The following is a 24,987-nucleotide window of genomic DNA, read 5'->3' as shown; positions in this document are numbered from 1 at the left end:
ATCCAACCATCCAAAGAAATCGCAAATGGTAAGTATGCATTACTGGCTCTAATTGATCATGCAAGAAGTGATAAATTTTTCCTTGGTCACCCACCGCACGCTTCTGCAGAATGGGCAAGTGAATGGCGAATTGCCAATGAATCATGCACCGCATCGGCGTGGGAAAGGATTGGAAGAGGGGAAGGGAATGATACGATATTTGACGCTTCCAATGGGTTTTGACACGTCAGTCGTGCTATCTGCTGAGGTTGTAGATTCGTCCGCCTGCGAGATGTGTAATTTGTTGATTGTTCATCCGCAGAGCCGCGGGTGCTTGGTTTGGAGAAGTTGATGGGTTTCGGGATTTTTGAGGGGAGGGGAGGGGATAGTTGCTTTTTTTGTGTGATTTCTGTGGAGGGTTGGTAGGTACTTGTGTATGTGTGTATGTGTATGAATTGGTTCGATATTATTCGAGATCCTTACTCCGCTTTTTCTTCTTCGAAGCTTCAGTTTTTGCTTCTTCAATTGATTTGAGGTGGTATGATATGATATGATATGATATATTCATTTCATTTTATTTTGAGTTGACTTGACTTGACTTCAGATTCATTGAAGTCCCAGTTAACACTCGACAATATATAATGAATTTCTGAACATACTACACAGCATAACTCATTGATTGAGTACCCACCTCCACTCTCAAACTCCAACACATCCATACGTCGCATCACCACAACTTAATGTCGTTCCAGCCCCAAACATCCGCACTAGAAGCATGGAGGAGCTATCCGGCTGTTGGCGCGAAGCCGCCCGCGCCGACGCCGTCGCAATCGAACTCCTCAAAATCCGCACCCATCTAACCTCCTCCTCCGTCGCACTTTTCTCCCCCTCCTCCTCTCATCCCCATTCCCCCTCACTATCCGATTCCCACCTCAATTCCCCCGACATCGGCGACAATGAAATCATCACTGCGATTCTCCGACACGTCGAACAAACGTCGCGGCTCCTCCGCGACTTGCACGATCTCTTCCCGATCTTTCGATTGCGCGTTCCCGTCGTGATTTATTATTTGACCGTCATCCTACCGTGTTTGCAAAAGACGCTCCGGGATATGCTGGCGTTTCTGCTGTGTGATGATTGGTCCGTCAGAATGAAATGGATGTTGATGCATGAACGCTTGAATGAACAGGGGGGGATGACGCTGGCGTTGCGGTTTGTGATGTATGTGGATTTTTTGGTGCAGTGTGTGAGATTGCTGAGTAGGTGAGTGAAAGGATTTTTTTCTTTTCTCCTCGGTTTATTATTTGAGGGGAACGGAACAGATCGGATCCTTTGGAGCAGTGCGAGATTTAGTTCGAGTTCTAGATTTCACCCGGTGAGATGTGGGAGAGGAGTGGGATGGGAAGAACTTGATTGGATGGTGGTAACAGCGGTCAGCACATAGATCACCAACTTACGATCCCACGACGCTGGAATTGCTGCGCTTGAGAATTTTAAGGCTGAGGGCTTTGAGGGGGATTCCTGGTATGTTTTTTTTCGCTCTTTGGTTTGGGGGTTTCTCGATGGGTTTTGCTCGTCCCATCTCTTGTTGATCCTCTCGTCGAGTAAATGTGTGCTTAAATGGAGAATCTGTATCGATTAACCCCAGAATCTGCGTTTATAGCACCGCCAATCCCGATACAACCACATCTCGCTCCCGCACAACCGAATCTGATGGAAATTGAGGTATGTAAGCGAATTCTCGGTATATTGGTTTGAAATTTGCTGCTTGGAAATCAGTGTCTGGGAAAGAGAAGCGAGGGTTTGGGAAGAATTGTAGGCAAGTAAAGATGTTGGATGTTAATGATGTTTAGCGACGGCACTGGGCGGAAAAGATCTTTGATGATCATGCGCAACCGCTTTCGCAGGCACTTTTGAAACATAGACGAGAGTATGTTTGTCTTTTTTTTGTTTGATTTGATATTTTGGGATTGGATAGAGGGATTAGAGAAGGAGTGTGAAGTTTGATATTGGGGAAGAGGAGGTATTCATGGGAATTACAATGATTAACTGATAGTATGGATATAGATCGAGGTGTTTTGGTCCATCGATGAATCTTATGAAGTTGGGTATCCCTCCGCAGTCAAAAGTTCTATTCAAATTGTGAGTCTTATATTTCCTCTACTCTCTGATATATTTTCTCTCCTTCACTATTTCTTTACCCCCTTATTACCAATAGTCTCACTAACTATTCAGACCCTTTGACAAAAATCATCTCTCCGTAACACTCTATCTCGACGATACAGCACTTCATCAATCTCCCTATTTACTCTGTCGCTGGATGGATAAACAAAATAATCCTCATTATTCTTCTTTTGGGGTTCATGAGCTATGTGTTCGGAGACATGGAAGTGCGTTGTGTTTTAAGAGATGGAGTGAGTATAAAGAACATCCGACTATTTGGATGGCTTTATTTTTCAAGTAAGTGATGCTTTTCTCGGCTGAGGGTTTGGAAGGGAAGCGATTATGAGGGGAAGTAAAGGGGAATAGGATTTGAAGAGAATGTGCTGACTGATTTGTGAAAGGACTTGGCAACGTTAGTATTTCTTATTAACTTGTTTTCAAATTGAATGGAGAATAGAAGTATGAGATACGATGGACAAAAAATTGACGTTGCAATATAGGAATGGTGCTCTTTCACTGCTCATTCGTAGCACTGAAAGCGCGTTCCCAACTCACAAATCTGATACCAAGAGATGATTATATCATTGCCGGAGAGGTAAAGATTTTCCAAGGGTAGGTAATTAGTTTTTTCTGGGAAGGTAGAGATGCGGAACTTGGACTGAAAATATGAGTTGTCGGGTATGAACAAAGCATCTTACTAATAAATTGATAAAAATAGACAAATAGTAGACGATGGATTTCACCACTCTCTCTTCGTCTACGAAAATCAACACACCCATACCCTACGACTTCACGCCGCAGTCGCAAATGGAGAATTGAGAAAATGTCCTGTCTGGACTGCTTTTAGTATGGGTTTTCTTCTTTCCCTTTCCCACATCCTCTCAATTTCCCTAAATTCTTTTCCGCGTAACCTCCCACCTCGCTCCCAACATTCGCTAAACAAAAACACTAGTAACCGACCTCCAAGTCACATCCGATACCTGGCTCGCCCGACATTCGCGTCATCGCGTTTGGGTCAAAGATTTACATCTCTATGTTTTCTGCGACGAGTATTCGAGACGCGCGCAGGTGAAGAAACATGGGGAGTTTGAATTGAATTTTGTGCATGGAGCTGGTAGGTTTCGGGTTTCTTTTCTCTTGTGGCTATTTTATGTAACCTTTTTGTTTGTATTTTTCCTTCAATTTTCATAAAAAGAATCAAAGATACTCTTTAGTGGATGAAAGGAAAAGTAGAGTAAAATAGAAAGATTGAGAATTAAAGTGCTAACTCGCCGAATAGCAGCAGATGCATTCATAAACGTATTCTACCCCCTAGATTCCGATTCGGAATCCGAGTGCGCGATTGAAGATGTGCCGGGGAATGCGTCGGCTGGACTTTAACCAGATATATCGGGTGATTGAAATTTTTTGCTTTTGGTCTTGTATCGAAACGAAGCGAAACGAAACGAAACGAAGCTAAACGAGGATTCGTGAACTTTTAACATACAATTTGAGGGTTAGACGTCAGCTGGAAACTCACCCTCGTCTAGGACTTAAGCCCACCACGAGAAAAATTGCGATTATCAGATTATCCCACGATTTGAACCTCTCTATTTTTCATTCCGTGGTTGGGATAGTGGCTTTCATGAAGATTATGGAGATTGTAATCTTCTACGCTTCTCATACGTTTCCCAGCTTTTCGAAGATTCAACTTCTATCATTCATTTATTTATTCATCCATTTATTCCTCATACCGAGCTTTCGATGTTCTCTCTACCGATACTCGTATTTACAGCTACACTTTTCCGTTTCCTTGACTGCTTCTTCTCTTATTATTTATTACTTTTGACTTCTCCATCTTATTTCCGCACTCTCTTGATTCCTTCCTCACTTCCTTAAACTATTCTTGTTAACCTCGGGAATCAAGATGAGGATGCACAACAGAATGTATTTCTGAAAAAAAGAAGAAGAAGAAGAAGAAGAAGAAGAAGAAGAAGAAGAAGAAGAAGAAGAAGAAGAAGAAGAAGAAGAAGAAGAAGAAGAAGAAGAAGAAGAAGAAGAAGAAGAAGAAGAAGAAGAAGAAGAAGAAGAAGAAGAAGAAGAAGAAGAAGAAGAAGAAGAAGAAGAAGAAGAAGAAGAAGAAGGCATATGAATCACAGGATACCGAGTTCTTTTTTCATAAAGTTGAAGAATTTGATATGATACTATGATACTATGACGTCATGATATCAAGAGCCCACAATACCCAGAGAATGCGATTTCTTCTTTGGGGAGGAGGGGGAACTTACCTTGTTCTTCGCTGTCTATTTGATTTGTTTTTCTGTTTTTATTATTTTTGGGTCTTGGTATTGTGAGCGTGTGTTTTGGTTCCTTGATTCATATCCATGTGGGTATTAATATCGATAGCACTTAATCGTCGCAAATACATCGTCTTTGCAGGCTGCGGCTACGGCTACGGATTATGATTATGGTAGGAGGATTTCGAACGTGATGTGTGATGTGGTGAGGATATACGAAGTAGAGATCTGAGAGTCGGAAAGGGAAGTTGAAAGGGACGCGAGAATCGGTGATGAGGAAGAAATTGCGTTTGTGTTTTAATTGTTGTGCTAGATGTAGTTGCTAGTAAGCTTCATTTGAACCTGAATTTGTGTATATACTTTGAGTATCGTGGTCTGTAGTGTGTTTCCCTGATTATATATCTATCTATCTCGAATGATATTTTTATCGATATCTGAAGCGTCTCCGTCTGAACGAGGTTTGAGGTTTGAGTTTTGAGGGTTAGGTTATGTATCGTTTCTTTTCTTCCAGCTTTTTCTTGGGAAGGGAGGAATTAGGTACTGAGATGAGATATTAATGTTGATTCACTTCGTGTGATTAGACTACAACTAGGTATATAATTTTATCTCAATTTTTTATCTCGAGAATTTAAAGTAAAAGAGAAACGAAACGTCTTGGCATATTTTATTAAATATCGATAGAGACGCTCATTCATCAGAATTCATTTAAAACATACTAGATATCCAATTTATCATTACGGTGTTATTTTAGATCCTATTGAGAGTATCGAGTAGGATATTTATACATGTTTGAAAATTATAACATGTGTTGAGGTTCCTTGAGCAGGGGGGTAAATTTTGTTGGTAGAGAGTAGCATCTTCTATAGATAAAACACCCTGTGAAAACTCTGTATTATAGCTGGTTACTAGAGTATCTACTAATTTCTCCTTCTTAAATTAAATACTCATAGATATATAATAGAGATACATGACATATCGAAAGTATATATACATACATATCAATGAGTATATTATAGAGGAGTCTAAAATCTTGATCGAAAATATTGAACTTACGCGAGAGTAGGAGAAACATTAGTTAGTAATACGAGAAATTCTCACTCAGCGAGTACTCATCAGCTACGTCTCTTGATTTCTCAGAGAACCTCTTTCGGGAGTTGAGCTTGGTCTGATGAGAATACTAGACGAGGAGGGGGAGAGAAAAGAGAAGAATAGATGGATGAGGTGGTGCACCAGGTGTATTTGATTAGTTTGGTTGGGATTTGAATATACATCGTGATGGTTGGTATTAAGTAATTTTGGTGTGAATGTCTTTAGTGTGGTTCGATTGCTGGTAATTGTTTGGAGATTTATCGTATTTGTTTAGTCTATACGTAATTTTACTATGTGCATATGTATTTATCATACAGTAGCTAGGGATTTTGAAGTAAATATAGAATCATTTCATTGGTTTGGCGAATCGGTCGTAGTAATCTTATCTTGTATGATTATTTTGCAGCCTCTTGAATACCTATAGGGAATAAGAGAGGATGGAAAACATAAACTAGATTCTCTCTAATTTTATTTATTTACATAAGAATCGATGTGTAAACGCTCGATTTATCTAGACGTGTAATAGTTCCTCTAGATTTATGAGTACGTGACAGTATTTTCAAGTAATCCTAATAACTAGAATTGAAGTTCTTGAGGAGGATTGACGAAGGTTATTTTTGGTTTAGATACCGATCGAGAGGAATTGAGTATGATAGAATTACCTAGGTATCATGTTGAGTTTATATATGTGATTTATTTAGATCTCGCTTGACGTATTTAAACGAGAGTTTCCGAAATATATGAGTAAAATAGAGTTCTAATCGAGTTTAAGGCAATACTCATTATAGTAAGGATCCATATTTGAGATCTAGAATCGTATACGAAAAAGGCAGTTTAATGATACTGAGGGCATATTAGATTTTTTAAGATGCGACTCGAAAGTTTCCCGATAGTAGCGTCGTTTTGTGTGCTTAGCCGAAGTTCCATGTCATTTGGGATCCGTATTTAGAATGGAATAGCAGTGTGTATGATTTGGAAGCAAGGGATCGTGCAGTGTGTATTAACAGACTTTGTAATCATGTTGAAATACTATAAGGATAAGAATAGGTATGAAAGAATGAATAATCATATATTGATAAAGTTGGACTGACATCAGATTAAATGAAAAACGGCAGAAGTTTATCGTTCAGAACTCTTTAAGTAAAAAATCATGAAGGTATATCATGATAAGGTATAAATAGACCGATTCGATTGAGAATCTGCTACTACTCTCCTGATAAGTAGGTACTGTAAGCCAGCAATCGAAAAAGAAGTAGCTACTACCCTAGGAAATAGTATGTAAACAAGCCCTTTATGATCACCCCCATCACAAATATCATCTATTTACAATAATAGGAAAGTTGTGTTGCACGTCTGCATCTTAAAATTACAAGGGAGCCCCTAACAAGTCTTTCAATAGAAGAAAGTCTATCTCTAGCTCTCTCTAGTTCTTTCCTCTAGTTCTCCTTAGCTCCAGGCTACTTCGCACTTCTGGACCACCCTAGAATCTTCCAAAACCTTTCAATCAATCTAGAATACTATTTAAACGAACTGTTGCACATCGATATGTTTAACAAACAATGGTGGTCCTGACAAATATTCAAAGACTCTGACCTAAGTCCCCAAAACATACCCCAAAACTCTCATTCCGACACAACCTGTACTTCCATAACTCCATCCCCCCACAAATCACATTCCCTCAAAATTACCTAGTTCCAAGAACGTTTGAAGAACTTCTTATATCTCTTCATCCACACTTTTTCTGACCTTGCATTAGCCGTACGTGCCACTTTCAATTGCTGCCTTGTATCATCGATGACGGTGCCTTGTTTATCTATGATGTTATTCGCTATTTGTACCGTTTCTTGTAGGCTTTCAACGAGGGATTGGGATTGTGCGAGCTGATTCTTGGTTTCGATGAATTCCTTTTGCCAATCTGGAGTGATGATTTTGTATTTCGCTGATGGAGTCTGTCAGTATGTTGGTTAAATACAGAAATAGCACGGTTACTTACACTTGGGACCTTTCTTTGGTACGTAATCGGATCCCTCCACGCTTTTCTTCGCAATCAGAGGCAGGCATTCCTTTACTTCACCGTTATAAATCTCCTGGATTCTAGGTTGTAAAAGCCATTTGCGAAAATTCACTTCTTTTTGTCGATTCATGGAATAGAAAGTAAATCCATTCTCGTCTTCGGATTCTGTCCAGATTCCGCTCTATTGTTGTAAGAATCATACCTGTCCCGCTAGGATTGATCCAACTCACTTTGATCATTGTCTCCGCGAAGGATTCTACAGTGTATTTCTTGCCGCTGAATAGCTCAATTATCCATTCTTGTCTCTCTTCGTCTCCTAATGGCAAGAGTTGTCGCATAAGATTGATGTGTATCCAGCGGCCATGAGAATTAGCTACATCTGATGTAGCAGGGTCGTTTTCGAAGATTAATGCCAACAGTTCAATGCTTGCTTCATAGATAACAGGAACTGCTTCGCGGATAAAATCGAGAAGATCTTGTACCATGCCATCTGGAATGATACCGGGAGGCATGGTGTATAATGTGAGAATGCGGGGTGGAAAAGCAGTGGTGTGGTATGCTTGAGCCTCTGTATGATCTTTGCTTTGTGTTGCGATCAGAGATATTGCAGAAAATTGGAATCAAATTGAAAAGAGAATGCACAAAACTATTTCGTGAAAGTTTTTGTGATGAAGGTACACTCGTCTTCAAAAGGAGTTCTTCCGCGAAATCTTGAGATTTGTTTGTTTACACAGACTCGGAAACTACCGAGCTCTTCATCGGATGAGAGTGAAGATATTCACAGCCTCATTTTAGTATTCACCATGAAGGCTTTCGACGTTCATCAAAAGATGCTAAGTCATAATATCCCATCTACACAACAAGATCATTCTCTCGGTGTATGAACACGACAAGGATACAGAAATCCTCGATAATTATTGGCGCGGTTAGCATCTCCAGGAAGGATTGGAGGTTCAACATCTGAAAAGGACCATGGAAAGGGCAGGGTAGAATGAAACAACTTAATACCTGGAACTAATTAGGGCTTCAAGATACGAATCATCTTCGAGATCGCACTGAAAACGAAGAGTCTTGGACTTATTAGAAGAGTTTACAGCCAAATTTGAACGCCACCGAGGCAAATGCAATCCTTCATTGAAGCCAGAAATCACGACGGTATACTCGGGGCTGACCCAGACTTCCCCAGACTCAAGGGCTGTTCATATACCACCACTCGTTGAGGAAGTGATTCAGAAATACAATTATTCGATGAGCGAAAGCAGTTGGGGATGTTTCACTCAAAGAAGCTTGAAGTCGAGCTTTGAAGTTAGCACCAACATCACCAACATCACTGTCGCACAGACATCGGCTCTAGTGAACCCCGGAAAAGATAGCCTCGTAACTCTTTTCGCAGCCGCCATTGCCAATCGCAATTTCCTAACATTTTACCAATATTCCCAGAGAAGTTACTTCCTAAAGCATCAGATATGATATTTAAAAGCTGACATCCTTCTGGTGTGTCCCCAACATCAACATATCTAACATCCTCACCATCGCCATCACACAAATATGCCTACCTATCTCCTCCATGGTTTCCGTTGGAAAAGAGAGAATATACGTATTTATGTGATTCTAAATGATATCGAAGATGCAGCTCCAGAATGGTTAATGGCGCCCTTGACCTCGAATGCTCTCCTCAATTCCTTTTACAAACAATTCGATTTTCTTCCACCAAGCAGTCCGGGTCCCATTGATATTGCACCTACTCCCAGTCCCCCCACAGAATGCACAACTCCCAAGCCGCAATCCCCAAAAACCCTCACGAAGAAGAACAAAAATTCCATGATCTCCTTAAAGTCACCTCACATGAAGAGGTCCAGCTTAACATTGAGGAAAGGGAACTCGAATGGACAGAACAATGCTAGTAATTCGGGTTCGGAAACTTTACATAGTAGATCAGCATCTGGAGCTACAAATGCGATTTCGAGAGAACAGTCGCATAATGGACTGGAAAAACCATTGCGATTCAATGATTGGAGTGCGATCAAATTGGTCGAACAATATGATCCAGAGGATTTGAAAACGGCCAGTCAACCGTGGGCCTATGTGTCAGATCATATGGTTGAAATTGGGTTGGGTGTTAATATATGCGAAGAGGTGGAGAAGTATAAAGCCAATGTAGCAGAAGCAGAACGTGTTCCTCCTAACTGCGAGGAATTGGGAATGACTCCAGAAGAAATCAAGAAGAGGAACGAAAAAGCAGGGTGGCTTGATAAATTGAGGCAGAACTTGGAAGCAGAGGAAGTGTGCAATTGGTATGTGGTTGTCTGTGGAGATGAGGAAAGATGGGCTCCGGATATTGATTTGTCAGATGAAATGCAGAGTGGTGACGAGACTGAAGTAGACGATTCGCCGGTAAAATTGTCTAGGAGGAAAAAGTTCAGGGATTGGCTTAACAAGCAGATATCTTACCAAAATGGTGTACAAGATGGACATGGCCCTTCTAATGGTAGTCCGAACCATGTGGCGGGCACAAATATAAAGGAGTAACGGCAATCAACAGGCCAAATCGGTAGTAATTATAATATATTGACCTATGCAAAACCCAAGTATACAATCTGTATGATTTAATGTACTCCATCCTGAACACCGTCGCTAAATCCCATATGCAAACAATATATCTTCACTTTTTCGATGATCCAAATCCGACGATCCCCATACTAGCCATCATGTCGTCTTCATCATGTTCGCCCTCCACTCTAACATCTTCGCCGTATTCCTTCTTGACCGCAATTTCCTTGTCCTTTTCCTCCTTCTTTCTCTCAGCTAATTCTCTCCTCTTCTGCCTCCTTTCCTCTCTTTCCTTTTCATCCTCAATCCTTCTCCCTTCCAATCTCTCTCCCAAAGTAACAACCTCCTCATGTTTCTCCCTCTCTAGCCTTTCCCAAATCTCATCAATCCTCCTCCTCACATCCTCCACACTCGCTCTCTGAACCTCTCCCGTCTGTCCTATCGCCCGCAAATGCTGCATACTATTCTCATGTTCCACCCATTGCAAACTATCCTTGAAAGTCAAGTCACAAGCCTGACAGTAAAATCCCGCACCCTTTCCTCTCTTGCCTGTCGCTGCCCCCGCAGGCATTAATATAGTTTTCCCTACATTGGCAGATACATCGAGACGGTTTGCGCGCGCAGATGTGAGAGTTTCATCGCCAGTAAGAGGCGCGTAGTATTTCTTGCCGGCAAGCTTGGCTTCATATCGTAGACGCCCTTCTTCTTTTTCTTTGGCTTCTTGTTCGCGTGCTTTGGCTACATTGGCTTCGCGGTCGTATTTTTTGCGGAAATCAGTGTCCGAGGCATTAGTTTCGTAGGCGCCTTTTTTGGAGGACATTGTCGCGATTTTGGGATTGTAGTTGACGATGAGAGGTATAGTGTGATCTCCAATTTTACGTAGGGCTTTCAATTCGTCTTCGGAAGTATGTATGGAGTGTTGATCGATTGTTGTCGCAAATGATTTTCTATGCAAGGTTGAGGAAGGCTGCGATTTTGCCTTTCTCAAGGTCCGGGCGGTGAATGATGGAAGTATGAGCAAATGTGCGGGGCAAATTAATTTTCTTGAACTCTTGTTCGAACCCCTCACTCAATTGTTTCCACAGTACACAAGACAACAAAGATGCTTTACCTTATTGGACTTGGTCTCTCTGACGAGACAGATATTACTGTCAAAGGACTCGAGGCTGTCAAGAAATGCGCTCGCGTATACCTTGAAGCCTACACCAGTATTTTGCTGGTGGATAAAACAGTTCTTGTAAGTCTTTTTCTAAACCCGGGGAAGTAAGGCGCTGACTGATGTAGACATAGGAAAGTTACTATGGACGAGAAGTGATTATTGCAGATAGAGATATGGTAGAGAGTGCTAGTGACGATATCTTGGAAGATGCGCAAAATGTAGATGTTGCATTTTTGGTTGTGGGAGATCCTTTTGGGTTCGTTCTACATGATAGTTTCCTCATATTTCGAAGGTTATATGTTGACACAGGTTTAGTGCTACCACCCATACCGATCTTGTCCTCCGCGCTCGTTCCTTAAACATTCCAATCTCTACCATTCCTAATGCCTCCATCATGTCCGCGATTGGTGCTACCGGTCTCCAACTTTACAATTTTGGCCAAACTGTCTCAATGGTTTTCTTCACTGAGAACTGGAAGCCTGCCTCATTCTACGATCGTATTAGAGAGAACAGGAATATCGGCTTACACACATTGGTATTGTTGGACATCAAGGTCAAGGAGCAAACTATGGAGAATATGGCGAGAGGAAGAAAGATATACGAGCCACCGAGATACATGACTGTAGGACAGTGCGCGTCGCAGATGTTGGAAATTGAAGAGCTTAAGACAGAGAATGGAGAGGGAGGGGTTTATAACGAGGAAAGTCTCTGTGTGGGTGCTGCTCGAGTAGGCTGTAAGGATGAGAAATTTGTAAGTGGGACATTAAAACAATTGTGTGACGCCGATGAGCAATTGGGAGGTCCCTTGCACAGTTTGGTGTTGCTTGGAAGGAGGACGCATGAGTTGGAGCATGATTATGTTAGAGAATTTGCGGTGGACAAGGGAGTCTGGGATACCATTTGGAAGAGAGATTATGAAGGAAAGGTGTAAAAGTACATCTTCCAGAGCCTTATGAGAGAAGCAAAAAAGATTGAGCATGACCACAACTGATGCGATCTATGTGAACAAGAATTTTATTTGAGTTACACTAGTCGCTCTAGCAAGATGTGATGAGATGAACGTAGTACGAATTGCTTCAGACACGTCAATATTGGTGCAATAAGCTAGTCGCGACGCACCCCAAGAGCAATCTATTCTACACACGAGTTGAAATCTTCCTAGCGCTTAAACTCACTTCTCCCCCCCTCCCCCCGCCCTTTCCTTTTTTTTCAACCGCCCATTAAAAGAAATCCGTGCAATCATCTGTCTCAAGCTCATCAATCATACTTTCTCATGCCGCCTCTTATCTTCTTTCTAGTTCCTTGATCTTAGAAATGAGTCTGTCGTTCTGTTCCTCCAAAGCAGCCAATCGTTCCTCAGAGGTAGCCAGGCGCTTCATAATCGTCCCCTTGGACTTCTTCAGATCCTCGATGAGGGCGGCGTCGTTAGCAGTGCTACCGTGACTGGTAGGTAGCTCATGAGTTTCGACAAGACCAGCCAGATTGGAGACTTCTGCCCTGAGGGTATCGACCTCTTCTTGCAATGTAGCAACTCGATCAGTGTGCGGTTGCGACTGAGACTGAGACACCTTGACTTCTTGAAGCTCCTTTTTCGAGTTACTTATCTTCTCAAGTGCCCTCTGATGAGGGGAAATCCTTTTTTTTTCTACCTTGTCAATCTCGTCCTCTAATCTATCGACTTGGAATCGCATCAAAGCTTTGTTTGATCTTCTGACATCAGAATGAAGATCATCAGAAGCCAACTTGGTAGAGAAGGTGTCTGTTACCCGTGGACGCTTTGACTGAAATTGCCCATACTCCGAATCTGATTCATCTTCGAGGTCGCTGCACAGAGTAGATTCCGAACGCTTCTGTGTTGAGATCTCTCTTCTCCATTTTCCCCGACTATCCAAGTGCGCTGTCCGTTCCCTAACCTTTTGATTTAATGTCCTCTGGAAACCTTCCTCTTCTAGGTCTCTTAGCCTGAGCTCGACGTAATGTGCATGGTGTAGACTATACGCGTGCTTTCCGATGTTTCCAACGCCCCCACGAAGATTTATATCGCAGAGACATTCTTGACATCTCAGGTTCAGAGTTCGGAGTTCATACTTGAGGATGTATGGTAGGTCGTCAGGATAATCAATCCCTAGACTCTCGACCTTAGCCCTGACCCTTTCCAAATTCGGGACCTAAAATCATCAGGTTTGTGATTGCGTAAACAGCGGCTCATGGGCAAACATTTCACTTACGCCTGGTGTCATGCATGATTGATCAACAATGAGCTTCGAAGATGCGTCCATGCCCCTAAGACTTTTCGTGTGCTCTTGTAAAGCGGATCTTTCTTGTGTACTCTGTTGCAGACCAGAATTTAGTTTGGCACTCGACGAGGCTGCAGATGATGGAATAGAATTATTATCAACTTCGATGATATCCTTTCCAAGCTCAGAACTACGGATACTGGTATTTTGGTTATAGGTATGAGTCGTTTGTTCTTGATTTAACACCCCTAGCCATTGTTACTCAGTCTTCAGTTGAATACACAACACAAGGGCATATGCATACTCAACTTTGCGTCACCGACATGGGTACAACGTTTCTTTTGCTTCCTACAGAGCTCGCATGCCGTTTGTGCCCTCTGTATGTTAACGGAGATAGTCTTGTCCGAGAGACCAGATTTGAAAGTCATGTCAGAGCGTCGTGCGTCGATTGCAATTTCTCCGTCAGAAGAATATAAGCTATCAGCCCTTTTAGCCCGAGAAACCGGAGCAGCCCGAGGGAAGGGTAGGCCAGTGCTGTAAGGTCGTTTCATCGTGCTGGGCACTCAGATATGAAGGATTAGTGAAGTGATAGCTGAATAGAGATCGAGGGAAGCGAGCGGAGTTGGTTTATATTTGACTTCAAAACGATTCACTACTAGGAAAAACATCCGGAAAATAGGCGTGACGCGTTCAGCGGATGGATAAACCATAAGCAAGTGCCTAGTGTTACCTTGGGCAAACAAAAGTTTGTTTTGACGCATCACTTCCTTTTTAGCACAAAAAAAAAGTGTGCAAAAGGCCTTTGTATGTATGCATGAGCCCATAAACCCTGCCCAATTCTCGTTTTCACTCGAATAGTCGAGAAAACAACTCGGCCACGTCCAATGCGAAACTGGGCAGAAAGCAATCGCCCGGCATTACCACAATAATCTAAATCTAAATCATTTAATTCATTGGCTACTTAAACCATGCGTCAAGGGCGGCGCATGCACTCATCCGCAAGATTTAACCTACACGCGTCACTTGTGGGAACTTTGAGCCCGTTCTTAGTATGTGAAAAATCTCAAAGATTTATGATAGCACGTGTAAAATGGTTAACTCATGTCACTTTGCAGCCGGGTAAAGTGTACAGGTGAAGTAGTTCAGACTTGTTGATCATTATTACAGCTGAGAATGGATGACTTAAAATTCTTGGCCTGCCCATTCTTCTAAACAGTCGCAGGTTATTACAGAAGATAGACACACTATTTATGCACACTCCGAACCCCTTTCCCAAAATTACTCCACAACAGGCTGCTGTAACTTCATTACTTCTCTTTGCAAGCTCTCATTTCCTCGCTCTAACTCCAAGATCCTAGAAACGTGCCTCTCGTTCTTTTCCTCTAACGCTGCCAGCCGTATCATCGTCATGTTATCAGACTGTTTCTCATTCTTCTCCAGAGCTGCCAGACGCACCATTACCATTTCATCAGACTGCTTCTCAGTGCTCTCCAAGCCTGCTAGACGAAGCATTATCGGTCTGATAGATTGTACCAGATCATCAATTTGATGATCCCTTGATCCGATTTTCTCAATCATCTCAGATCTGGCTGCTTGAACAGCGAAATCTGACAACTCTGCCATAAATTTTGTGACCATATTATTGAAATCTGTTTGAGTGTGGGACATTTTCTCTTCGATGAGCTCTGTATGCTCTTTCAATTGTTGTAACTGGCGATTGTCTAAAGCCATAGATACCGCCCCGAGCTTGCTGTCATAACTCTGGACTTCTTTTCTCAACTGGGTGATTTGATCGGATGTAGACCGAAAATTTAACATAAATTTTCGCATAGGTTCTCCAGACACTTTGTTTTCTTCCACTAGACGCGTTATATCTGTTGTATTCTTTTCCAAGTTCACAATTCGCTCCATGAAATTCTGAGATTCTAGCGCTTGTCTCTCAAGAAACCCAGTGCTTAAATGGTCTTGTTGCAACCGGTACTCTGCTGACTCACAAGCCATTTCATCCAACCACTTTTGAAAGCCACGGGTACACGTTTCCAAACTGTCAAGTTTGTCTTTGAAGGTCCTGAAATCAGAAATTTTATCTTCCAATAGAACAATCCGGCCCATATAGGGTCGAAAATCGACTGCTTGCTTTTCAAGGAGCTCGGCGTATTGTTTGCAACGCTGCAACTGGGGCTCCACAGCTAGAAAGTCTATAATTCGATCAATGGAGGCTTGAGAAGTACAGGATATCTTTGTTTCAAGCGCTTCTAAGAATGAGTCGCGTTGAGATGAGTGCCTCTTGTCGACTTCCTTAACCATCTCCTCCAATCTGTTGCACTTTTCTACAGTACGGCCAACAACTCGATCCAATCCTTTGTTGATTTCTTCAATAGAATTCTCCACTTTCTCAATCTGCTTCTGGTGGGTTTGGAGCTCGTTCTCGGTGTGCAACCGTAATAAGTCTTCGGATTCTCTGCTGTCACCCAAGTTCTTCAATTGTGTCATCAGGTGGTCAACCTTTCGCTTTTGTCCAGTCAGCCTATTGTCCATCAACTCAGCCAAATTCGTGGTGGTTTCCTTTTGTCCCTTTAGGCCACTTTCCAACTTTGAAGCCAGACTGTTGACGAATTGCTTCTGCTCCTTCAGCTCGCTCTTCAAATCGGGAAAGAGGTCAGCCAGATTATCCATGACTTTCTTCTGACCATCCACTTTACATTTCGTATCCGACACAAGGTTGATTGTATTGTTGATGCATCCTTTTTGCTCCTCAAGTTCACTCTCAATATTCGCCAAGCTGATCTTGTCTTTTTGTAAAGAGGCATCAGTTTGTGCTTTCGATTCCCTGAAATTTTCATTGCATACTTTGAGTTCGTGTTTTTGCTTCTCCGAAATTTGTTCTAGGGTGTCTAGCCTCTTGCCATGGAAATTTCTCAGCCCGATTAGGTCCGCATTGAAAAGCAATGTCTGATCTCGTTGTTTCTTTATTTTTTGATCGAATTGGTGATTTATGTCCGTAAGTCTTTCAGATATATCTGCGACAATAGGTTCTAACACCGGAGAAGAAGTTTTGATATCGAAGAAGATTCTTTGTTTTTTTTCCATCCTCGAGGCCTACCTACAGGATTCTTCAAGCCTGTACTGACTTGAAGATCACTTGTATCGGTTTCAGCGAGGAACGCAGCTGCTACTTTTTGACGTTTCGATTTTCTTGGCTCAGGTTCAGAATGATCGACAGGTCTAGCAGGATCAACTTCAATAGACGAAAATTCCCATGGCTCTATGTTCTCATATCTCCGCCGGGTTGGGACTTCTCTAAAGGGATTTGGCTCAGATTGAATTTCCATAGCCTTCCTTCGAGTCATAACTTTGGAGGTTAATGTCTCCTCCAAATTGTTTGAATCTAGTCTTTGTTTGACGTTGAAACCATGTGGAGTGCCGGTCGCGTGTTTTATAATACCACCAAGTGCAGAACCCTCGATTTTTAATCTGCGACTACATTCCTGACATATGGCTTCCAGAGATCCATTCTCGTATGTGATGATATACGGCAAATCACTCGGAAAGTACCTCCCGAGTTCGTCAAATTTAGCCTTCGCTTTGTCGCAAGATGGGGCCTTGAAAAGTCAGAACCGTTATTGCATAACCAAAATAAACAGTCGTTTCAGAGAATACACGTTACTTACACCTTTCACTAAACAAGATCCATGTACTATTGCCCTTGAAGATCGGCTCATTCCTTGTAGGTCATCATTCTGCCCTGAAGACAGTGGTACAGGACTCGCCGACGAACTCGAAAAGCGTATGGGTGAACCAGAGTCGACCTCGCGGAGTTTGTCTTTGTGCGTCACTTCTCCTAATATTTGTAAGATAGCCGCCATATTATAGGGGCAAGAGAATACCATAGAAAATTTACCCAATGATTGCATGTTTTTATCTCGTGGTGAATATCGGAGACGCACTCTTCGAGCGTTCCTGTGACGTACCTTCGATTCCTTTGCCCGAGGATTACCAAACATTTATGGTACAGTAAAAGGATGGAATTAGAAGATAAATGAAATAGATTGATCCTTTGATATGCGCGTATATTGAGGAAGTAGATGTAAGGAAGAACCTGAGCGCGTGAGAAAAGAGCGCGAGAACAATCAAGCAAACACTCAATATCATGATTACCCCGCAATTCCTTTCGCGTTTCAGAACTGTGGGTGACTACATGTCCTGTATGCACAGAAATCCTTATTCGTTCTGTACTGCATATTTTGCAATTAAATCAATCATCAACAACTCTGATTCTGATGTGATCAGTGGGCAAGGGAAAATATGTGGTGGGAAAACACCTTGTAAAGGATAAATTTAAGACAAACAGCAATTCAAAAAGTGGTGTGAAGTTACCCCTACCCCAACAGTGTAACATTACGCAAGAACCCTTTTTCTCAGCTCCATTGAGTCTGATCTATCTCAATTTCGTCCGCCAGACATAAACCGAATTAATCTACCGCAAACTCCTCTCTTCAGTTTGTAACCTCTCGTTTCTTCTTTCTAATTCCACAACTTTGAAAATATGCATCTCGTTCTTCTCTTCCAAAGCTGCTAAACGCATCATCATTATTTTATTAGACTGTACAAGGCTATCCATTTGAAAATCTTTGGAGCCACTTCGTTTGTTTGACACATCAGGGTTGTCTATCAGGCTAGTTATACTTCTCAACTGTTTGACGAATTCCTTGGTAACTTCTTCCGCTTTTGCAATTCGGTCCAGAGCACTTTGCTCGTTCGGAGCTTCAGTTTCCCTTTCGCGTTGTTGTAATCGGCACTTTTCGAATTGCTTAATTGTATAGATCATCCCCCTCTGTTTTTCAACAAGCATAGCCGATGCTGTAGTGTGTTCCTCGATAAGAGACTCTGAACGAGCTAGCTGCTTCTCAAGCCTCTCATTGTCCGACCTCTTAGTTTTGAGAACCTTGATGTCGTCCCGAAACAATTCAAACAAGAATTTCATATCCGGGATCTTTGCGTTGATGGAAGAATCTTGGTGGTCAAGCCTCGCATTCACGATTTTTTCCCAATCGTTTTGTTCTTTGAAAGTGCGACTCATTTTGGCGGCTAGATCTCTATTCAAGCGATTAGATTCGTCCAGGTCCTCAGTTAACCCTTCAAACCTATCTCTTTGCTCCGTCGCCAGCCATTGAACTTGGTACTTCTGCTCCTCCAGCATATCTTCGACTTTTATAATTCGATCCATGATGTCTACAGAAGGCACGCATATCTCTGTCCTTGAGTCATTTGGTATCGGTATTGGGCTCTAGGCTTGACGACTGACCACTTCGGCACCGTGGGATAGCTCAATCATCCTTCCTGAACCACCATACGTTGGCGGGGAAGACGCGAAATCTACCGAGAAGCTGGCGTCAGATGGGGTACGTGCTGTTCGCTGGCGCTCTTTGGCGTTTGGTCTTCTTCTGGGTTTCCATCATCATCGAATGCATTGATTAATATACTACCAAAACATCCGCCCTGGTCGTGATTCGACTGCTGACATGGTAGCCCTTGTTGCTTCTCTTTCTCTTGTCCGTCTGAAGATTTTATTGCTCTTCGTCTAGTAACCCACGGGGTTCTTGTTCCGTCCACACCTTCAGACTGTAGTCTTTTATCGACCCTGTTTCTATGTATCTTACCTTTCGCATGTACACAAACGGCGGGATCAGGGCCATAATATCCATCTAAGATATGTAGTACTTAGACGCCAGGGTCCCAGTTGACTTGCAGTGAAGACTGGTCAAGGATAACGCTTGATCTTGCCAGTTTATTCAAATCGATCACATTTTTTTCTCTATTCGAATATGCGTGAGACGAAGGTCGCTTTACTTCTTCAACTAGTGAACGCTCGAGTTTGTCCTCCATTATTTTTGTGGGTAGTGGACTAGTGTTGAAGTCACGTCAGTTGTTGTCCCTACAAGGAATCACGGAATTAGTTGTGGCATGACAGTATAGTTTGATTAAAGAATAAAAAGAAATTCACCTCTGAATGAATTTGGATTTGAATTGACCGACGCGTCTTACCAAATGGCACAACGCGTGGAAGTAAATGTTGGAGCAAGGACAGATGATCTTACCCCGCAATAATTCATTTTTAGGGTCCTCCTTTCTCACCTGCATAGCTCAACTCAATCTAGCATCAGAAGATATTGAATCATGAAATGATGGAAATGTGAACAGATGAACAATAATTTTACATATCGATTTTAATTTAATGCCTCGAAGAGCCTAACAACTCCCACTAATCAAATTCATTTATCACCATTGATCTGGTCTCTAAGGCAAGAAGCTCGTTTTTATACATCATCTTCCGCGCCCAAGTCACGCTCTTCTAAGATCTGCAAACGTTTTCTGAGTTTGTTGAGCTCAATGGTGTGCTCGTCAGCCACAGTTTTTACTACAATTCGACCATTCTTAAGAAACTTGATACTTTCCTTAAAGCTTGTAACCCCATCCTTGTGGATGTTCTTTGTTGTTAAGACTTGGTGATTGGCGACGTTGAGAGACTCACGGACAGAGTTCAATAATCCAGAATGTCGCTTATTTTCGTTAACCAAGTTTTCAAGTATTTCCTGCTGAGTGGCAGTAATTTTTCGTTGCTTGTGGAGTTCCCTGGAAAGGTTCGCTATTTTTTCCCTTTGTGCATCTCGCTCGGCTTCTAATTCCTTAACACGAGCCTTTACTGCTTCACTTTTTGTACTCTTTGTATCTTCTCTCTCTACACCGTCATGGCCATCTAATGGCTGGTACTTTTCCAATCGAGGCTGTGTATGATTTCCAGGCAGGTGCATCATCATAGGGCTGTGTGAAATCTTCTGGAGAGTCTGTAGGATGGGTGGCTAAAGTTGAGGGCAGAGTGTTTTCATGAGACTTTGCCTAAAACCAAGTTTAATCAGTGTCTATGTTTACTAGCGATGAATGCAATCGCAACTCTCGATTGACTCATTTTGAACAGTGCTTGAAATCGATGCGTCGCCCATAGTGGCTTGAGTAAGTCGGTACTCTTTATCGAGCTTTCGATTCTGATCTTTGGTCAAGCTAATTGCCTGACGAATCTAAATCAAGTTAGCTCTCATTTAACGGAAGTCGTGCAATGAACCAACTAATTTATCTGCTTGCAAGCCATTTCCTGGGAAATTAGCATGATTACAAGTTAATTTGTAGATGGAACCAACCACTTTCAACTGACGTCACATATTGATTCGTCAAGTTAGCAACTTCGACTAGATCTTCAAGGAAGCGCTCAGACCTTTTGATATTTTTTGTTTAGTATTTTGGGCCCAAAGCAGACTGCGGGGGGAGCAGATACTTGTATGGATGTTTAGCGCATGTTTCACTTGATCGATATCTATTATAGTCACATTCAGGATGAATGGTGGATAGAGGTGTCGGAATATCGGCATGTGATCAAAGATGGCAATGTATTAGCTAGCGTGGCGCTAGCGCCACCCTATATTAAGTACTAGCTTCCCATAGATAATAATGATCAAGAACGAATACAACCATAATAGACTAAAGTACTTATTACACTTATCAACCAAGTTGATACCAACAAGAGGTGAATTTTCGCGTTCTATGTTACTGTACATAGTTTTCCAGCGTACTTCCCGATTTCCAGATGGAAGAAGGATCTAGACCTAGCAGGCGTTTCTTAGCAATCTTCCGACTAAAATATGCCCAAAATCCGTTTACCTCAACCGTTTGTTCAATTATCAACAGAAAGTCGCCTTCGCAAATACCGTTGTGTATGCAGATGAGATTGTCAATGATGTTCTTCCAAGCTTGAGGCTCTGGGTCATTCAAAGCTTGAGAAAGCATAATGTGGAGAACACATTTCATCAACGACGTGGTTCTATCTTTTTCTTTGCTGGAATCTTTCATTTTGACGCAGATTTTGGCAGATAAATTTTAAAATAATGAGCTTGTAGATAAAGAAAGTTAAACAAATGCGTTTAGTGGGTGCAAGACTTGCATCACCCGTGTGGTCAGGTTGCTGAAGTTGTGGCAGGAAATCTAGGAAACTGTTTCAAAAGATTAACAAGTTTTGGAGATTTGTTACACTAGCGTACTTCGACCTCTCGCGTGCGTATTGATAACGCGTAGACGACAAATACGTGACGGGAAAATTCACTGTGTTGAAGTCAATCTCGCCTGTGAAGGCATCTTTGTGGTTAGATAATAAGGATTGTACTCAAGTAGGTGCATTTTTCATATAAATTGGTCATTTCGAGAACATGGACTTTCACGTAGGAACTTATTACTATGTAAACTTTCATCCACTGGAGCAATGCACAGAATGTCTGGTGAGCCGAACTCCATTGTGTTCCTTTGTAACCTGGCACATCGCAGCAAGATGATTGATCTTGTGCTGTCCATATATCAGCCATGAGCAGCTTTCAACGTTATAAAAATTTAACTGTGCTGTATGTCGATCCGCCAATCATCCGGTACATGATGATATCTCCTAACAATGGATGTACCAATATCTCTGAAGATTTGTGGCTAAGGTGAGTTACCTCGAAAATCAGCCTTTATCAACCCCCAAAAATCTGTAGTAATCGGTCTAATAACCTGCCGTTATCCCCTCTTGCGTGCCGAGAGCATGTTTGGACACCCAACAGTTTTTCTCTGATCACTCAGTCTTGAACACTGGTAAATAATAAAGTGGGGATATTACTTCAACACAGTCTTGGTTCATCTGCTGGCGAAGTGTTAGAATAGCCTAGAGATGTAGTATCCAAATTTCTGTGCTGTTGTGGCTGGATCAATAGGACAGTGTGCTGGAAGGTAGATGAATTTGTTCACGAGATATCACATGACTGTCACGTTATCTGAAAAGAACAATATTCAGCCATCTAGAATTTCTCAGCACATCAGTTTTACACAAAATTTGCACTCCGTGAAGTGACTATTTTAAAGTGCTTACAAAATACCAAAAATAAACAACAGCAGACGCACCCCTTTAATCGATTCATCGAAACCCCGTTCCCCACAATCCTCACCCTGAAGCCTGTTCACCCCACTTTCATCAACACCCTCCTCCACCTAGTCACCTCCACCACAGCGCTTATCGAAACGAACATGAGGCTTCTCGAACATTTGATGATATGCATGATCCTACACTTTTTGTATTCTTAGTTACAACATCTCTAAATTTAGCTTCGATAAGATTCGCTTGTAAAACAATCTTACGAGGAGAAGTCGATAAGGTTAAGCGAGAGTAAGATGGAAGGCACGTTCACTGAAGAGAAAGTGAGGTAAAAATGGTATTTTTAGAGCCCCAATGTACGATGTGCAACAAATCTTTACAATTGGTATTGATGTGATTTAAGAGTCATGGTTTGGCCGGACAGATTGGAAGATGGATAGTAAATAGGGTGGGGTGATTTAGGGGATGAGGAAACGTAGATGACTTGAGTTCGTTGTTGAAAGTAATCCCTAGCAATGTGAAGCTTTGTACCGCAAAGGTCCTCGAAACTTTCCTAATGAACCTATGTTTGCGACAGATACTCGTGAGCTTCTCAAAGAATATATGACCCTAAGAAGCGAACCTCCGAGTTCTCTCTATCCGAGCAACATGTCATGCCATTGAGCAATCGATACGGCACAACAGTATGAAATGCTACAAGACCACAGGTACAGAGATTTGGACATCACAGCCACTCTCAAAAACTATATTAATAGAATTTTAAAACTAGACATGCAACAAAAGTCATTACCAAAACAATTCAGGCAGTGTATATCCATCTCACCTGTCGATGCTCAACAGTACAAATCCCAATAGACACCAAGAAACCAGAAGCAGAAGCGCTAAAAATTTACATAGTACGCAGTACAAAAATAAAACATGACGTTAATCAAGGCAGAATTAATGCAGGGGCCCTGTGGCCCAAAGAACCACCGACGGACCACAAGGCTGACATATTTATTACCTCATATTAATATCTCTACCGGAATTTAATGCAGACATTCCTTCAAAGACCAGGCTGAGGATCGGTACTGCCTAAATGAACATCTACAGGTTTCCGCCTGTAAGTCAGCAGTCAAGCTAATTTTCATCAGCCTCAACCGCGCGTCAATTCTAATAAATGTTTCCACAGCATGGCCGTAGCATGATAAACGACCCGTCTGGAATACCATATTATTCAAAATTATCATGCGAGAGATACATTCTGTCTCTTTTGTTGCACGTCTCAATCCATCTCTAAAAATAAATACTAGGCGACATTGATCTTGATCAAACCTCTGGCCTTTGATTTCCACAGGAATAAGGCTTCGCTCCATGTTCTTTGAACTTGTCACATAAGTATCTTCTTCCCTCACATACAAAATAAGTAAAACAAATCCTAGACCTCAGGTTTCTCCCATTCCAACACAAAAATGAGCCACACACTAAAGGTCTACATTAGCTTACAATTGCAGAAGATCAGCTGGAGACTTTTCAGTTTTGGTAGCTTCAGTCTCTCCTCCGTATCCAAAATCTGTCTCCAGGTTACTCCTCAGCTCAATATCTTGCACAAAAAAAGATGCGAGTAATCCAAAGATAGCAAATGCCAATCCAACCTCCCACACAAGCTTCAAGCTGACCACAAATAGTTTCACAACTTGCGTTTGCAACTCCTCTGACAAAGATGTGATAAATGCCTTCGAAGCATGCTCATAAGCACCTCCAGCTCTGAACATCTTCTTCAAACTATCGTCATCAATGGTGTAAATCATACTTCTAAATTTAGCTTCGAAGATGCTGGAAGGTATGGCGACACCACAAACAAATCCCAAACTTTGAATAAATCCCCATGTTGCAGTCGCAGTCGCGACGTCAGATTCTGGGAGCGGTGCTTGTATTGCAGGTAATGTAGCTGTAAGCACAATTCCAGCACCGGCTGCGAAAACTATCTGCAGTATCACCCAAACGGCTGTAGAAGACTTTTGATTTAGAATGCTGAAGCATCCAATGGCGATAGTAGCAAGTACAAACCCTAGGATTTGATTGAGTCTATAATGTCCCACTTTAGCAATCCAAAACCCGCCTAAAATGCCAAACGGAACCATTGGTATGGCTGCTGCAAGAGTATGGACCCCCGATTCCTGCGGAGAATCTTTCAAGACGGCTTGAAAGTAAACGGGAAGAAAATAGCTGGCCCAGTATAAGAGTATTCCATGAAGAAATGTGAGCAAAAAAGCTAAAGACGATGTTCTATGAGAGAATAGTCGCAAGGGAGTTGTGGGTTGCTTGCAAAATGGCGAGTTCTCAAAAATCATGTATAAGGGTAGAGCCATAAAACCCAATAACAGTGGCACCAATCTCTGCCAAGATTCCCATGGTCTTTCCACATCGGTACCCGACAACGCAATCAGAATCGAGGTAATTGCTCCGATCAATAATGTGTTACCAAAGTAATCAATCTTTCCTAGGTTTGACATGGTTGGCCCAGAACGGACGTGGGAAACTCGAAAGAACAAGATCACTGAAAGTAGGGCCAGTCCTCCGATGGGCAA

The 24,987-nt window shown here is 42.0% G+C and overlaps 10 protein-coding genes across 10 annotated transcripts; 3 read left to right on the top strand and 7 right to left on the bottom strand.

Annotated features, from left to right (window-relative positions):
* Positions 1–754: 754 nt before the first annotated feature.
* On the top strand, positions 755–4,331 carry EAE98_002153 (uncharacterized protein; the record flags this gene model as incomplete). The annotated part of the gene is made up of 12 exons (XM_038949772.1): positions 755–1,242; positions 1,424–1,503; positions 1,643–1,704; positions 1,833–1,909; positions 2,047–2,121; positions 2,215–2,439; positions 2,544–2,554; positions 2,643–2,754; positions 2,861–2,988; positions 3,095–3,256; positions 3,422–3,492; positions 4,086–4,331. The coding sequence occupies 12 exons, from the start codon at positions 755–757 to the stop codon at positions 4,329–4,331; spliced, it is 1,737 nt and encodes a 578-aa protein (XP_038813511.1).
* A 2,864-nt stretch (positions 4,332–7,195) lies between these two features.
* Positions 7,196–8,033, bottom strand: EAE98_002152 (uncharacterized protein; the record flags this gene model as incomplete). Its single annotated transcript, XM_038949771.1, has 3 exons — positions 7,196–7,446; positions 7,501–7,702; positions 7,752–8,033. 3 exons carry the CDS (start codon positions 8,031–8,033, stop codon positions 7,196–7,198), a joined length of 735 nt encoding a protein of 244 aa, XP_038813510.1.
* A 1,036-nt stretch (positions 8,034–9,069) lies between these two features.
* EAE98_002151 (uncharacterized protein) lies at positions 9,070–10,050 on the top strand (the record flags this gene model as incomplete). Its single annotated transcript, XM_038949770.1, has 1 exon — positions 9,070–10,050. One exon carries the CDS (start codon positions 9,070–9,072, stop codon positions 10,048–10,050), a length of 981 nt encoding a protein of 326 aa, XP_038813509.1.
* Positions 10,051–10,183: 133 nt separating this feature from the next.
* On the bottom strand, positions 10,184–10,891 carry EAE98_002150 (uncharacterized protein; the record flags this gene model as incomplete). Its single annotated transcript, XM_038949769.1, has 1 exon — positions 10,184–10,891. The coding sequence occupies one exon, from the start codon at positions 10,889–10,891 to the stop codon at positions 10,184–10,186; it is 708 nt and encodes a 235-aa protein (XP_038813508.1).
* Positions 10,892–11,173: 282 nt separating this feature from the next.
* On the top strand, positions 11,174–12,236 carry EAE98_002149 (uncharacterized protein; the record flags this gene model as incomplete). Its single annotated transcript, XM_038949768.1, has 3 exons — positions 11,174–11,308; positions 11,362–11,486; positions 11,546–12,236. The coding sequence occupies 3 exons, from the start codon at positions 11,174–11,176 to the stop codon at positions 12,159–12,161; spliced, it is 876 nt and encodes a 291-aa protein (XP_038813507.1). The 3' UTR covers positions 12,162–12,236.
* Positions 12,237–12,513: 277 nt separating this feature from the next.
* On the bottom strand, positions 12,514–14,018 carry EAE98_002148 (uncharacterized protein; the record flags this gene model as incomplete). The annotated part of the gene is made up of 3 exons (XM_038949767.1): positions 12,514–13,398; positions 13,459–13,715; positions 13,772–14,018. The coding sequence occupies 3 exons, from the start codon at positions 14,016–14,018 to the stop codon at positions 12,514–12,516; spliced, it is 1,389 nt and encodes a 462-aa protein (XP_038813506.1).
* Positions 14,019–14,745: 727 nt separating this feature from the next.
* On the bottom strand, positions 14,746–17,333 carry EAE98_002147 (uncharacterized protein; the record flags this gene model as incomplete). The annotated part of the gene is made up of 3 exons (XM_038949766.1): positions 14,746–16,502; positions 16,571–17,069; positions 17,139–17,333. The coding sequence occupies 3 exons, from the start codon at positions 17,331–17,333 to the stop codon at positions 14,746–14,748; spliced, it is 2,451 nt and encodes an 816-aa protein (XP_038813505.1).
* Positions 17,334–17,944: 611 nt separating this feature from the next.
* On the bottom strand, positions 17,945–18,694 carry EAE98_002146 (uncharacterized protein; the record flags this gene model as incomplete). The annotated part of the gene is made up of 1 exon (XM_038949765.1): positions 17,945–18,694. One exon carries the CDS (start codon positions 18,692–18,694, stop codon positions 17,945–17,947), a length of 750 nt encoding a protein of 249 aa, XP_038813504.1.
* A 1,090-nt stretch (positions 18,695–19,784) lies between these two features.
* On the bottom strand, positions 19,785–20,279 carry EAE98_002145 (uncharacterized protein; the record flags this gene model as incomplete). The annotated part of the gene is made up of 1 exon (XM_038949764.1): positions 19,785–20,279. One exon carries the CDS (start codon positions 20,277–20,279, stop codon positions 19,785–19,787), a length of 495 nt encoding a protein of 164 aa, XP_038813503.1.
* A 3,619-nt stretch (positions 20,280–23,898) lies between these two features.
* On the bottom strand, positions 23,899–24,912 carry EAE98_002144 (uncharacterized protein; the record flags this gene model as incomplete). Its single annotated transcript, XM_038949763.1, has 1 exon — positions 23,899–24,912. One exon carries the CDS (start codon positions 24,910–24,912, stop codon positions 23,899–23,901), a length of 1,014 nt encoding a protein of 337 aa, XP_038813502.1.
* Between the last annotated feature and the right edge of the window lie 75 nt (positions 24,913–24,987).

The sequence above is a fragment of the Botrytis deweyae genome (genome assembly GCF_014898535.1).
Source record: "Botrytis deweyae strain B1 chromosome Unknown BDEW_004, whole genome shotgun sequence".
Classification (NCBI taxonomy): Eukaryota; Fungi; Ascomycota; class Leotiomycetes; order Helotiales; family Sclerotiniaceae; genus Botrytis; species Botrytis deweyae.
Note: the sequence above shows the minus strand (reverse complement) of the source record. Positions and strands in the feature narration are given on the sequence as shown.